The 15,570-nt window shown below is 35.5% G+C and overlaps 2 protein-coding genes across 3 annotated transcripts; one reads left to right on the top strand and one right to left on the bottom strand.

Moving 5' to 3' along the window:
* Positions 1–5,074: 5,074 nt before the first annotated feature.
* Positions 5,075–10,687, bottom strand: hsd11b1la (hydroxysteroid (11-beta) dehydrogenase 1-like a). 2 transcript variants are annotated; one of them, XM_053322457.1, is made up of 6 exons: positions 10,520–10,687; positions 7,373–7,503; positions 6,938–7,141; positions 6,698–6,791; positions 5,599–5,764; positions 5,075–5,391 (listed from the first exon to the last, which is right to left on the bottom strand). In XM_053322457.1, the coding sequence occupies exons 1-6, from the start codon at positions 10,602–10,604 to the stop codon at positions 5,208–5,210; spliced, it is 864 nt and encodes a 287-aa protein (XP_053178432.1). In that variant the 5' UTR covers positions 10,605–10,687; the 3' UTR covers positions 5,075–5,207. The 2 variants fall into 2 exon arrangements, with proteins under 2 accessions (XP_053178432.1, XP_053178434.1); XM_053322459.1 differs by having other exon boundaries at positions 5,090–5,356.
* A 1,589-nt stretch (positions 10,688–12,276) lies between these two features.
* On the top strand, positions 12,277–15,491 carry micos13 (mitochondrial contact site and cristae organizing system subunit 13). Its single transcript, XM_053322011.1, has 4 exons — positions 12,277–12,437; positions 12,838–12,994; positions 14,122–14,179; positions 14,965–15,491. Exons 1-4 carry the CDS (start codon positions 12,409–12,411, stop codon positions 15,060–15,062), a joined length of 342 nt encoding a protein of 113 aa, XP_053177986.1. The 5' UTR covers positions 12,277–12,408; the 3' UTR covers positions 15,063–15,491.
* The last annotated feature ends 79 nt before the right edge of the window (positions 15,492–15,570 follow it).

Raw genomic sequence — 15,570 nt, 5'->3', positions numbered from 1 at the left:
TCTCATTCTAGGAGAGTCATTTATATTAATCCAAGAAAACGTATTTTTCAAATCATACCGTAAGTTTTAGTGTAGCTTATTTTTTGTGATGTTGACAACTCACTCCAGGTATACAGTAGAAAACCACTTTATCAGCAGGGTACAACCTCTAGGGTGTATTACAATAAATAAAAGACCACCAGGATGGATTGAGCCAACAGCTTTACAGGAAGCCTGTGGTGCCTTTGGGGACGGTGAACAAAGACACAAAGGAACCCGCTGAGAAAGTCCTGCTCTGTAGGAAGTCTGCAACACCTACTGTGGCAAGCTTTAGAAAGATGAAACTAAATGAAATAGAGAATAATGGAGATGGTGAGGAGTCCAGAGGTAGAGAATGGTGCAGTTAAGATGAGGAAAGTGAAAAGATGAGGATTGATATTGTGATGGATGTTTCAAAAACAACAACATAATTCAGTCTGTGAACACACACCACCAGTATTATTTCTTGCAGAAAATCAGTATTTCAAAAAATGATTTCTGATTACTTGCAGGTCTTGGAGGCTGGGGAAAACAGGAGTACAGAGACATTCATAATAGAGCATCTTATGTCTCTACTTTGGCACTACTGCCCTCATGTGGAAATTCAAAGTACTGTTCAGAAAAGGTTAAAATCCACTTTTTCAACAAGTGGGTCATTCAGTATATACGTATATTATATATCACGTATGTATAACATAATGTTTCACTTACAAAAATGGTATATACACACATTACCTAATAAGTGTCCACTGTCTATAAAAAAGATTAGCATGTTAGGAGAACATGTATTTTTACTTGTTTTCTTCTTTTACTAAACATATTTCTATAGATCTGCAGTAGTGTGAACATTTGAGGTATCCTCTGCATTTCAGTAGCTTCATTTTCTTTTTTTGAGCCTCAGGCCACATGGTCTTCCACTGAACACTGCCATGTGTGTCATCTTCTGAGTAGCAAACAAGGATTTTTAAAAACCTTTTTTAAATTTTCACAAAATGACAACAGTAGAAGGTGGACTGCACTGGCTGTAGTGTCCAGTTAGGAACAGATTGAGGTATAGGCTCAGGCTCAGGAGAAAAGCCATTAGACTCTAACTGGACATCTCACATGATGAAGAGAGGGCAAGGGTCAAATGCTTTATAGTGACCTTACCCATTTGCTTGTGATGGAAACGACTTTTCCAACTGGAAATGTGAAAATTTGGGTAGATAGTGTATATGAACAAGAATATGAAAGCTAAGTTTGGGTAGATATATGATGCCATAGGTTCCAATTAATAATCTGAATTTTAGGACACGTATTAGACTAGATATATATAGATATATTTTTTATGGGCTGTCTTTGGTGAGAGTCAAAATCTGGTTGAACCAAAGGTAGAAGAGCTCTGGCTGTCTTGTTGCTCCAGTAATGATGATGTTCTTGTCTGCATCTGTGGCATGGTAGGCTGGAACACCAGTGACTCCCCTAGGATATAGAAAATAACTGCACTTAAGTACTGTGGATTGCACATCTTAAAAATCAAAAAGCTATCAAATATACAGAATATTGTGATGTATTATATGATGATGTAAATTGTCAGTTGTTGTAAATGTATCAGCGTGCACTGAGCAAAAACTAACCTGAGACTATTTGATTTGGGCTTAATTATAAAACTCATAATATACTTGACTAACCTGACTTTCTCCAATAGCTGATTCAGTACCAATATGTTGAAGTATATGGTGCCACTAAGGGACTGGGCATTTTACTGATGAAGCATCAAGAGTCAGGTCTCCTAATTCAATTTTGTCCTGTGTAGTTAGACTAAACATTTGAATACAATCATTTTAAAATGTGTATTAAGTGTTATCACATTGAACAAGTTATCTCAGTTTTATAGGTTGTTGCAGGTTAACATGTGTAAAGACATGTCTCAACTTTGACTCTTTGCTCGTTATCACAAACAAAAATCACTGACCTTAAGGCAGAGTAAGGTGGAACTATTGGCCATAATCCTGTCCCCTCTTTATTGGGGCTAATTGAATGCTTAGATACTGCATTCATTTAGTTGCCTATTACTGTACTCATTTGTTTCAAATAAGCTGCTACTTTTTAAAAAAGTAATTCAATGCAGCTCCTCTTACAATTTAAACTTTGTATATAATGTCAGTGAAATGTATGTAGGTTTAATAAATGTTCCCTCTCCCACCAAAGGACTGCTTAACCCCCATCCTACCAACATATTGATGCAGAAGTTCAGTATAGCTTACTATCAAATCTGTAAGCTCTGTTTTATATACCCAATTAACTGCTCCTTTTGTGGAGTTCAGCTTCAAGTATTAAACCTGTTTTCAAAATCTCCCAAATTTCCCACTATTATTTTCATCCATAGTTCTTTATTTTCAAATAAATGAGTTAATATGCTCATCCCTCAGCAGTCAGCATTTTCATGTAGTACTATCGGCAGTAGTATCAGCACATACCTTCCCTGTGTGCTCAGTGCTGGCTCATAGTGACCTGACTTCCCATCTTGCCTTCCTGTGTCACTATTCTTTCTCGAGCTATCATAAAATATAAATGCCTTAAGGCCTTTAATGATTTAATATCTTGATTGTGAACACAGAATAATATAAAGTTCCTGATTCAGTGTTTTAGTAAATGATTATAGGTCTTGATTAATGCCATGTTGATAATGTCTCAATCAAATAAATTTTAAGATATTAGGACTACAGACTGAGATCTCTGGGGACACTTAGAACTAGAAACAATCATCATAACAAAATAAAATAACCTATTTTCTCTTAAAACATTATTAGTTCTGTAATTAATGTAATCTGGAAAAATATCATTGTGTGTGTAAAATGAAAATATATACTTTTCTTGAATACACATTGTAGCTTTTATCCCAAGGACAATCTTACAATCTTATCACCAAGCCTTCAAAAAGACAGAGTGTTCCTAACTCCCATATAGTGTGTGAACTGGATGCTTTTGACTGGGGTCTTTTCAGGACCTCAGGACCAGCATCAATTAAAATAGAAACAGAAAACAATGATATGAAGTCATTAGGAACAAATGATTAAAAAAAACATCTGTGAGATATCTATACCTTTGGAGTCTGCCGGTACCCCAGTGGCGAGGATTAAGATTAAATATGAGGACATAATATCTGCATATTTTGTCACCATCAAATATATAGTCGCATCATGTGCATGAAGCTGCCATAGAAGTTTTCATAGGATAATATAATGTAGTAATTGTTGAAGGGGATGTGAACATACATTACTCCATTCACTCAAACCATATCATTTCATTAAGTCGGTTGTACACTGCATCTTTATGACATGTATAAATGCTGTGTTCTATCTCTGATATAAGGTCTCAGTCACTAGTTCATTTAGGGCCTCATTTACTAAGTTACCCCAGGGACACATTGAACTTCCATCATCATTATCATTATACAGTTATAATTATTTTGTCCAGTGCAGTGTGTGGTTGTCCAATGTCCATGTGGTTAAGGTCACTTGATCCCAGTTATATGCTTCACACTACAATGGACCATGCACCCCAAAGTGATGGTTGGGGTTATGGGGTGCTGTACTGAATTTGCTGAACTATGGTTGAAAGAATCTTAGCATTTTTAATAGTTTTTAATACATTTTTGGTTTTGTTGGGTTTTGTTGGGTTTTTGCCTAAAAGTTATAAAACAATGACTTCAACAGGAAGGGATATTACAATAACACTGTCACAGTCCACTAATTAATGATTATATATTATATATAGTACTGAACAAAATATCAATATTATGATATGAGATTTTGGTCATTATAATATTGTGAAATCTGTCTGAGTTTACATTTCATGGTGTGTCTTGAAATTAAGACATATACTTAAAAAATAATCAGCCTCAACAAAACAAACAGCACAGTGTGTTTGTTTGATAGTACTACTGATTTTCCTGCTCAGATTAATTATTACCATTTCAATTAACCTTCATTGATAGGGTCAAAAAACAAATACAAATTTACAAATAAATAACAGACATGTATATAATTATCTGCTACATACAGTACATCACAGTAAGATTCAGGAAAATAATAGCACACATTTCTGTGTCAGGTCACACTGCCCTTTGTCACAAGGTTTATTTGGTATCTTAGGCTTACCACTAGATGGCCCCAAGTTACATACAGCAGATTCAAGACCTTTTTACAGCATTTCAACCATTCTTTAACATATAAAACAAAAAGGTTTAGTGTATAGAGGTGTAGGAGAGGTATCAAATATCAGAAACAATGTATTTTGTTGTGGATAGTTTTGCAGTGTCTGCTGTGTGTGTAAAAGTGTTCTGTTAGTGCTTACCATGTGGTGCCACTCAGACAATATGACTATAGCCTAGGATTAACACATTTATGATAAACCTTTGCTTGTACACATGCACACATATAATGTTTTTTGTAGCAATACAGTAGTCTCACCACAGTTCATTTAAAATATAAATATTACACATATTAATGTTGTGTTACATATTGTAGATAGCACTTATCCAAATGGTTCAGAAAGGTGTAGAAGAAAATTCAGACTGAACAATCCAAACATTTAGACAGATATACTCTAAGGTGGTAACTAAAAGATCAGGAAAGTCCTTTTTCTAAACATATTTAGCAACATTTCTGTATTATTCAGTTTATTAAATGGTTTCATTTGCAATGCATTTAGTTATATATTATTTTAATTTGTTTTATTATAACAATAATAAACTTCATTTATATAGCACTTTTCTTAACAATGTTACAATGTGCTTTACAGAAGAAAAAAAACTAAGAATCCTGCCACGGTATGAACCGTTCTCGACAAAGATATAAACCAGAGGCTACAGCATGTCTCTGAAAAATGGAGTGGTACTTCTCCTTGGTCAGGGTGTAAACAGTTTGGTGGAGGTGTCCAACTCTCCAGAAGGCAAAACACCTTTGACTTGAATATACATGCAGATCTAAAAATACAGCACCAACTACTCATTTATCGAGCCTTGATTCAATTTTGCTGTATTAGATGCAAAGTAGGAGTTTTGGTGAAAGCCAAACTGCATACAATGAAGACCAACTTGCTTGTATTGAGAAATGTTGTCAGTTATTCATATAATGTCATAGGTTCTAAACCAATTAGTAATCTGGATTTTAGGACACAGGTAATGGTAATAGAAATAAATATCTTTATGGGTTATAGTTATAGGAGTTTTGGATGATGTAGTTTGTGGCTGAAGGGATCCAGTCTTTGGTGAGAATCAAAATCTGGGTGAACCAAGGGTAGAAGAGCTCTGGCTGTCTTGTTGCCCCTGTAATGATGATGTTCTTGGCTGCATCTGTGGCAGGGTAGGCTGGTACGCTAGTGACTCCCCTAGGATATAAAAAAGAACTGCACTAACAACAGTGGATTGCACATCTTAAAATCTGCACAGAGTTATAAAAGATACTGAATATCTCTATAATCAGTTGGTCACAAATGTATCAGTGTGCACTGAGCAATGTAACACTGATCATTTAAATGTACCTGAGACATTTTTATTTGGGCTTAATTATAAAACTCACAGTAGACTTGACTTACTTGACTTTCTCCATAGCTGATTCAGTATCAATGAGCCCCAATATACATATAGAAATGGACACGTTGCTATTCTTCATAGCCAACTCGTGCTGAAGGGACCCGAAGAAACCGTTCAACGCAAATTTTGTTGAGGTATATGGTGCCACAAAAGGACTGGGCATTTTACCTGTGAAGCATCAAGAGTCATGTCTCATAATTCAATTTTGCCAGGTGTAATTAGACTAGACATTTGTATACAGCCATTTTAAAATACGTATTGGGTGTTATCAATTTTGTCTGATGTAATTGAGGCCTTTTTCTGATATGTATTTATACTACTATTTATACTCACACTATTGTATTTGTACATATGTTGCATAGAAATAAATTAAGAACTCCATCATTATTGTACTTAATGAAAATGTTCATGAGTAAGCAACCAAAAAACCAAAATAATAATAAGTAACCAAATCTAAACATGGACTAATATCTAATAAGGGTAACTACTGATTTGTGGCATCATGTTGGCCAAGAAAAGGCAAATAAAAATATCAGATAAAGTATAGAATATAAAAGATTTAGCTATTCAACATTTTTCATTATTTCACAAAAAAATCGTAGTCCACCTCTTAGCTTTTGGATCATATCATACAATTTTATACATATTACTTCCTAAGGTGCTAAAAAATGGACTGGAATTTAAACTTTGAACTCCATTCCACTGGGCAAACTCCACCAGCTAACTAAACTCGAGTTATATGATCAAACAGCTCCTAAATGGACCTTGACGTGAGGTTTTTAAGATTACCAAGATTATTAAGATTACCTTAACTTCACATTTAATTTTGGCCATGTCTAATTTTTTCCCTTTTTACATCACCTAACATACTAAAAGAAGTGAGGCCAAAATATGCATTATTTGTTATTAGGGGGTAAAAACACAGAAAACTGGAATGGTTCTATAAACATCATTCCACATCATTCATTATTAATTCAATAACACAAAAAACATCACTTTTAAAATGTATCCATTATAAAGTCTGCAATTAATAATGCAAGTATTGTATATTTTATACTTTGCTTACTTCAACATGTCCTTAAAATGAAATAACAAACATACCTAAAAGTGATGAGACAACCACTAGTGATCCTTGACTTTGCTCAAGGGAGGGCAGAGCTTTCCAAGCCATCTGAATATAGCTGAAGAAGTTGGCCTTTGGAAAGCACACACACACACACACACACACACACACACACACACACACACACACACACACACACACACACACACACACACACACAGGTCAATACATTGCCCCTCAATTCACATGGTGATACATCATCAAAATGCTTCATCTACCTTCATCAGCCACTTGGTATGTTCAACATCTCCATCCCACATGCTGAAGGGGCTCGGACCAATGTGGTTAAGGACCAAGTAATCCAGACCTCCCAGCTTGTCCAGAGCAAACTCTACCACTGTATCAGGGTCTGATTCACTGGCCATGTCTGCTGCTATATAGTAAGCTTTCTGAGCTCCCAAACTCAGACACTTTTCTGCCACCTATGAGCCAAGAACAGAATAAATGTGTTATGTACGTTATATCCTATGCTGCTGCAGAATAGAGTATAAAAATATATATTTAGCTTACTGAAATTCTGTCCTTTCAACCAACTAAAGAAAATTTGTTATTAACCAATAACCAGATTTTTATAATACTTTGCAGATGCAGATGCATAATTGTTCAGCCACTGGATAGAACATTGGTTTATATATATTGACAGATTCACTGACCTGTTGTAACACTTTGCCCCTCCTTGCTGTAATTACTATCTGGGCACCAAAGTGGGCATAGTGATATGCCATTTGTTCACCAATACCTGTACTGGCCCCAGTCACCAATACCCTGGCTCCTCTGAGAGATTCTGTAACAAATTCATATGTTTTTTGGGTAAGGCATTGCTCAATATCAATAAAAAAAACAAATCCTATGAGAGTGTAACCACAGCGTGACAACTGAAATAAATAAACATTCAATTTGAGTACCACTGATGCGTCTGGTGAAATGTTATAAAAACAGGCCTACTGGTATTTTGCCTGCATTTGTATACAGTCATTTCAAAATGTGTATCAAGTGTTATCACATTGAACCAAAAAATGAAAACAGATACTGTTTTCATAGAATGAAACTGAAATACAGTTTCATTCTATGAAAACAGTATCTCTGTTTTTTCTGGAAGAATCTGCATGTAGGCTGATAACATAAAAAGATAAACCAGTCAAAGTCCTCTAAGGTTAATGTGTATTGAGACATTTCTCAACTTTGACTAATTTCTCGTTATTGTAAACAAAAATCACTGAGTGAATCACTGGAAAGGACCTGAAACTAATACTCACAATTCTATGTCCTCTTTGCATGTTTGTATGTTGTAGCCTATTACTGTACTCCTTTTGTTTCTAATAAGCAGTCACTTTTTGTTTTTGAAGTAATTCAATGCAGCTCCTCTTACAAATTATCCTTATTACAATGTCATGTTCATTTATTAATGTATTTGTGGAACTAACGTATGGAAAAGTCTACCACCTTTATTTTTAAAATGATCCAGCAGCCATATCCATTATGGACAGTAGATATGTAAAAATACATACTAACAGTATTTTAATAAATGTTCTGTTTCCCACTGCTTAAATATGAAGATACCATTTCAGCATGGTTTGTGCTTTGTCGTCATCAAGCATAGTCAAGTCACATGTATGAAGTTGTGGTAGTAGTATTGATTGATATAATGCTGTAATTGTTGAAGGGGATGTGAACATACACTACTCCATTCACTCAAACCATATCATTTCATTACTTGTAGAAAGCCGATTGAACGCTGTATCCTTACGATATGACATAAGGCCTCAGTCACAAGCAAGTCAGATTATCACCAATTACTCGCTTGGTTTGGGCCTCGTTTCCAAAATTCCCCCAGGGACACATTGAACTTTTATCATCATCATCATTTTCTACTGATATTTTGTCCAATGCAGTGTGTGTTTGTCCAATGTTCATGTAGTTATATGGTTCACCTTGCAATGGACCATGTACATCCCCCTGCTCCAAATTTGCTGGACTAAGACTGATGGGATTTTATGAAAGTGATAAAACAGTGACTTCATCAGGTAGGGATATCATGGTAACACTGTCACAGACCATTAATAAATCATGTAGTACTGAACAATCAATACAATAGAGTTTTGGTCATTATAATTTTGTGAAATTACCTGATCTTATATTTAATGGTGTGTCTTGAAATTAAGACATATACTTCACTAAAGTCATCTAAATAATCTACCTCAACAAAATAAACAGCAGTGTCTCTGTTTAATCATCTAGTAGTACTACTGATTTTCCTTCTTTTATGAGCCATCCCAAAAAGACAGACATTTGTATAATTATTTGCTACATACATCTAACCAAGAATCAGGAAAATATTTAGCACTTTGTCTGATTTCTGTGTCAGGTCACACTGCCCCTCTTTACTCAGAGGGTTGATTTCATTTGTTAGGCTTACCACTAGATGGCCTCAAGTTATACACAACAGATTCAGGTTCTTTACAAGGCTTATGGCTTTCAGCTGTTCTTTAACTGAAAACATAGGTTTAGTGTATAGAGATGTGATGATAATGAAATCTGGTTAAAAAGAAAGGACTTTCCTGGTATTGTCCAGTTACTTTACCACCTTACAGTATGTCATAAAAACCCTGTAAACCCTGATTTTCTGCTTTAATTATCTGACCTGTATGTTCATGACTTTGTTATTTTACATGCATATTAGGCTTATAGTTATTTTATTAATTATATTATTAAATATAATGAATATTGACTTAGATTTTGACTGACCAGCTATTGGATAGTTTGGGTCTTGAAGAGGGTGTAAGTGAGGAGAGATTTACCCACACATTGATTTTTCTACATAATAAAAAGGTAGAGTGTTTCAGAATCCCTTTCAGGTTTATTTTTAGTAGATTCCACTAGAATTGTGGACTGCACCTTTAAGTTATATTTCAGCTGGTATTCAAACTATGTCACTTTACGGAATTTTAACTACACAGAGTTTAGACTAAAATACTTTTGAATTGCAGAACTGCACTAAAATGTATTATTTCCAACAAATAAAGCATTAAGTGTTCCATTTTGTCACTACCAAAACAACCATGTCACAAGTCACAACCAGAAATTTCACCATATGTTTCGGTTGTGACTGTTTCGATTGTGACAAAAATAGATATTTTTGAGTCTATCTCAAAGAAGCTAGACAGCACATGGTTAGTTAGAAGAGTTCTGAACAGTGGTACACACATGAAAACTATATTTTCTAAAATAAAACACATAAAAGTTTGATTAATTGCAGAAAATGGGTGTTTGGTAGTGACGCTTCTCAAGGTTACAAGCTGACTTTTTAGACTTTGGAACACATTTACTCAAAATGATGAAACCTATCTGCTCCACAAGCAGCCATGAGAAAGGGCTTTTAAATATTTCTGAATCCTCAAACTTTCCTATTATTTCCAGGTTCAAGGGAAAATATTAGAGATTTTCAATGTGGTCTCATACTTTTGGACTCCACTGTATAGGCTCCATAAGGTTAGATCAGTGGTCTCCAACCCTGCTCCCAGAGAACTACTGTCCTGCATGTTTTAAGTATCTCTCCACTCTAACACACCTTAACACATCTGAGTCTAAGTATTATCTCATTATCAAGCAGCTGAAGCTTATCAAGGGTCAATTATTATAATTGACCCTTGATATAATTGTTAGTGTGGGGAGATAACTAAAACATGCAAGGCAGTAGCTCTCCATGAGCAGGATTGAAGACAACTGGGTTAGATAAATACCTCAACTTCAATTAAGCACAAAACAGAATCACTTTCACATTGCAGTTGCATTTCTCTTACCTGCATGGAAACTTGGTGCATTCCACTTGACAGCTAGGAAAGCAACAGCTACACTAGCTAAAAAGATCTTTGTAAAAGTTTTCATTTTGTAAACTAGTTGTTAGCTTATTGTCTTAAAAGTGGTAGGCTTTCAGGAGTAAACCCATAATTCCAGGACTGCCTTGCACAAGAAACCAAGGCCATTTTATATAATCCCTATTCCCTCCCCCTTTGACAGCAGATGTAAAAAGTGGGTGTTTCTAAGATAAAAAGGCTCATTGAACTTTAATCAGCGTGGGACGGGTTAGGGTTAGTGTGGAGAGTACTGTAGCAGCCCCTGCCTTTACAACTAGACTAAACCCTCTGAGACCCGCGGGGCCATATACGAGACTGTGGCAGCTTCAGTTTTAAAACTAGTGAATATACCATATAGACTGTAGGCCTAAGAAATGGACGTACCATCCGTGATGTCACCCATTGTTTTTTTTATTGAACACACAGACAAAAACATAGAGAAACATACATCTTCTTGTAAGGACTATACAATTACGTACAATGAAATGTTGCCAAATTGCAAAGAGATCTAAAAGAAAAATACAAACAAAACAAAAACAAAAAAACTGGGTTTTTTATAAGGTGCAATTAGAAAGTAATTTTGTAGATCACCAGGCATACAATTAAAAATAACAAAGAACCTTGGGAGGAGCAAAGTCTTAGGCATAAATCAAATAATCAAGAAACGAGATATACCCATTGGTTTGTGTAGGCTACTGTTGCTGGGAAACCAATTGTTTTGGATCTGGGCAGCGCCATCTTGAAGAATTTCAGGTGCATGCCGGGAAAAAAAGACACGGATTCTACACTTCTTTTTACAGTCGATTCTACACGGCCTAAGGTCACCAATGGTACCAATCATGTCATCGTTTGTCTGGAAGAGGCTAATAACGCTCCAAATGTAGAACTGACATTGCCCTCGTCTCATAATATCTGAACGACAATCTTGGGTAGCCACAAGTCTCCCCTTAACAGACATGCCCACTTCACCCTGATCCCAATTTTGGACAATAACCATGCAGTTTATTTGCATATTTTGCGTTCTGATCAACTCAGAACCACGCTGCCCTACTAGTTGAGCTTTGATGTTGCCTGTATCAATGTCACACTATCAGGTCTACTGTCTCAGACCCACTGAGCCAGTCCACTCACTGATAACCCAGGACCTAAACACCACCATCACAGCAAACCTTTAACAAGGACTTGAGTGATTAACTTCAACAGTGACTAACCAAAAAACAATGTTTATAACAGATTTGTAAAAAAAAAACTGCATCCAAAATGAACCCTTATGTTCCCAACTTTAGATGATGTATCTCCCCAGCCCCCACTGATTATTAGAACTGAAGAAAGAATTATTATTATTATTATTATTATTATACCATTCCTTTTATAGACAAATATTGTAGGCCTATCCTCTTCAACATATATATTTGAAGGGCCATATAGTCATAGAAAACATGCACAAAAAATACCCATTTGAAACATGTTCCCATATGAATCAGACTCGGCCTCTTCTCAAAAATGTTAGAATAATATTTGTTTGATATTAAAATATGAACCGATTTATTCTATAATAACCTATGATAATAACCTAAAAATGAGAGTGTCAAATTCGTGGTTCAGAAAAAAATAAACCGAGGAGAACGAAGACGCAGCTCTGACGTAACTAGCGCTGGCTTTTGAAATGGCAACTTTATTGACACAAAACTTGTGCACAGAGTTGAAGGCAGGGTTGCCCTTCAGTGAAGCTAAAGCGATACATGAGCTAACCTAACCTGGTAGACGTTACCCTGGTGTATTCTTGCTGTACTTGGAATAACTGTACTCAAAAGGAAACCACATCGCTGTGGACCATGGCGGCAAGAATTCTACCTTTTATAAAGTGAGTATTTCTCATTTCATTGGTCATTTCATATACGTTTTTGCTGCTGTATTTGCTAACCCTAACTGTTCGATTAGCCAGTGTGGCTAACTAACCGCAGTCTCCCTGTGAACTCTCCAGCTGTCATCTTTTCTTTGCCTTTTTAATAACTTAAGGGAAGAATTGTATTTTCTGTACACATTTATTTGACTTTGACATTGTTCTGTTTGTATGAACATTCTGAGATAATGTTTGAAACTAACAAACTAACTAGCGCTAACCCTAACCCTTTTTGTAGCCTAATGTTTGCCCATCACTGCAGTAGTACTAATATGTACCCTTGTTTTTAATAAGGTTAATGCTACTTTGACATGGTTTAGGGTTATTGGCTATTATATGAGTGCCTCTGTTTAATTCCCAGACTGGCCACCAAGGTGACCATTGCAGGAGGAGCTGTGTATGTTGCCTATGACTCTGGTCTACTGGGAAGCAGTGAGCAGGGCTCAGTGGCTTTGGAGAAAGCCAAAGCAGTAATTCCACCTGCCGTGGAAGAGTGGATGAAGTACTTTGGCTTGGAGGTACTGATAGCATGCAGTGCTTAACCATCTAGTTCTGATCCATAATGGTCATAAATCAGTCCAGTGGCCAGATGCATAAACAGTGCATAGGCACAAAAAACACACAGATTGTTTTTTGCAAACACAGAATGTATGGTGAGATTGGTACTTCAGACCAGGCGCACACATGTTTTTCTAAAGTGATCTGAGCGTGATGTGAGACAGAATCTTCTAGTAGAACATTGTTGTTTAGGTAATAACCAGTTGCGTGATTCTCTGATCGTGTTAAACAGAGTTGTAGAATGCCATCAAAAGCACATTTATAAACATAGCATTCATTAGTTTTGTTTTGTGTGATTAATGTTTGATTATTTTCATTTACACAGGAGTCAAAAAATGTTTTGCTCTTAGTATTCTTCTTATTTTACCCTCCGTTGTGTCACACCTTGTAAAGTTGATGTAGATATGAGCATTTCAAACTAATAATAGTTTACACATCTGAGATATCACTACTAATGATGGTTTTCAGGCCCAGGTAATAAATTAATTATACGTGGATGGTATGTATTTTTTACCGACCAACAGTCCACAACTCAAAGAGATTAATGTTACTTATTTGAGAAGCTGCAGTCAAAGAATTTGGACAAAAGATTAATCGATTGTTTAAACAGTTAGCGATTCATTTAGTAGTTGACAACTAATCAATGAATTGGCTAATTGTTGAGCTCTATTCACAATAAGCACACAGGTTTATTTTACTTTAGCTCTTAAGAAATTACATAAATAGTAGACACCATTGTGTCACTTAAAGTAGTGAATGATCAAGTATCGATTCAGTATGTTCTTCCTACAGTGTTTCATAATGTGTTCGTATTCTGTTATAATTCTGGAGTATTATGACTATTCCCACTTCCCAGTAAAGATAATCATTATTGCTAGTAGAAGGTCTGGTGCACTGTTTCAACCACATAGATTCATGTTAAGTGGCAAATCAATACTGACCAGCCAAAATGATGTCTTTCACATTTCAATCATTACTTGAACTTTTTTGAAGTGCTACAAGCTTTAATTTGAGTGTAATAAAATGTACATAACTATAAAGCATTGTACTACACTGTTTCCAACTAATGAATGACCTCTCTCCTCAGACTCAGCTTCCAACGATGCCTACGATTGAATTTTCCCCTGTTGAGTCCTGGAATTCTGGTAAGAACTCATTCATAAGCTTGTGATCCTTTTTTAATAGAGTGTGCAAATTTAGTCATGGATTTGTGTTTTTTATTGCGCCCTGATTAGAAATTGTGGCCATGCATTTCAATTATTAGATGCATTGATGCTGCTGGCATTAAATGGATGCAGTAATCAATTTAAGCATCACTTTTGACTTTGAGATCAGTAGGGGTAACACAATTTTGAATCCATCAAAATGAGTGTTGGATTTGGACCTTCGAATTCAAAAGCAGGATCCTAGCATAATTTTTTTCTATTTGTGCATGTCCAGCTTGTGTTTGAAGGAAAGAGGGGAAAAAAGCAAAATTTCAAAGACAACATTATGTAGCTTACTGATGACAGAGATAATGGATAAACAACACAGATGGGAAATCCTCCTGCTTCCCATGTGGCAACATTTTTGTCAGTTGTGAGACGAGTGCAAATGATTTAAATTTAGTTTCCTCTTTAGAAAGCCAGCAGGATTAATACTGTTTTTTTTTTCATTTGAGAAAACTAAAGTAATATTCTGCCATCTAGTGGCTCTTCTTTTTATTTCGGTTTAATAGTTTGTTTCCAATTCACTTGTGAAATACAGTTATTGTTATTACATTTTAAATAAATTATTTAAATTTGACATGGCCTTAGTGTGGTGCATTCAATTTAAAATTTAATCATTGATTTGGATAATTGTGACCCCCTTGAGATTAGTATCTATCTTTGGCTTAAGATCTTAAATGTAATGTTGATGCCTCAAACCTAAACCATTGATTGTATTTCAGGAGTGCGGTGGACGATTTCAAGTCTTTCAGATGCTCCAACAAAAGCAACTGAGTACACAAGTCAGGGTTTGCAGTACGTCAAAGACCTCACCAAGTGAACAAGAGTTCTCTGGACAACCTGATATTTATCAATCCTTTTTTTTTGACTTTGCACTTAGAGAAATTACCTCCTCAAAAGTTGTAGTCCCTCAGAAGAAAGAAGAAACACCCAACATGAAAGAAAAACTGCTAGATGAAAAGAAGGAATGTTGTCTCCCAAGTGGGTAATGTGGTTCTCTAAATGATTGTGGCATTGGCTGTGAGTTGTGTTGTACATAACAATCGGACACAGAATGGTTTTAAAAATATGTCCTTTCATTCTGTGTATACCACAAATTAGTGTATAACAACAAATTAAAATTTCCTCAACGGTCTAATATACAATATTTTTCTCCCCTTTGTTCTCCAACCACACAAATCATGTTATGAAGATGTATGTTGTATATATGCAGTTTCACCCGTTTGTGAATAAATACATCAATCTCAAAACATGTCATGCTTTAGTACAATTCATTGAGTAAAAAAAAAAAAATCTATACTATATTGCATGTTGATTATGGCAGTGTG

The sequence above is a fragment of the Scomber japonicus genome, chromosome 7 (genome assembly GCF_027409825.1).
Source record: "Scomber japonicus isolate fScoJap1 chromosome 7, fScoJap1.pri, whole genome shotgun sequence".
NCBI lineage: Eukaryota > Metazoa > Chordata > Actinopteri > Scombriformes > Scombridae > Scomber > Scomber japonicus.
This window is presented reverse-complemented; position numbering and strand designations above follow the sequence as displayed.

What these genes read in the sequence shown, in the direction of transcription:
- micos13 (XM_053322011.1), top strand. Translation starts at nt 12,409, where the DNA reads ATGGCGGCAAGAATTCTACCTTTTATAAA. An exon ending in AGAATTCTACCTTTTATAAA is followed by an intron (nt 12,438 to 12,837) that starts GTGAGTATTTCT and finishes TTTAATTCCCAG; the next exon opens with ACTGGCCACCAAGGTGACCA. An exon ending in TGAAGTACTTTGGCTTGGAG is followed by an intron (nt 12,995 to 14,121) that starts GTACTGATAGCA and finishes CTCTCTCCTCAG; the next exon opens with ACTCAGCTTCCAACGATGCC.
- hsd11b1la (XM_053322457.1), bottom strand. Translation starts at nt 10,604, where the DNA reads ATGAAAACTTTTACAAAGATCTTTTTAGCTAGTGTAGCTGTTGCTTTC. An exon ending in GGGGCAAAGTGTTACAACAG is followed by an intron (nt 7,142 to 7,372) that starts GTCAGTGAATCT and finishes CTTGGCTCATAG; the next exon opens with GTGGCAGAAAAGTGTCTGAG. An exon ending in ATACCAAGTGGCTGATGAAG is followed by an intron (nt 6,792 to 6,937) that starts GTAGATGAAGCA and finishes TGCTTTCCAAAG; the next exon opens with GCCAACTTCTTCAGCTATAT.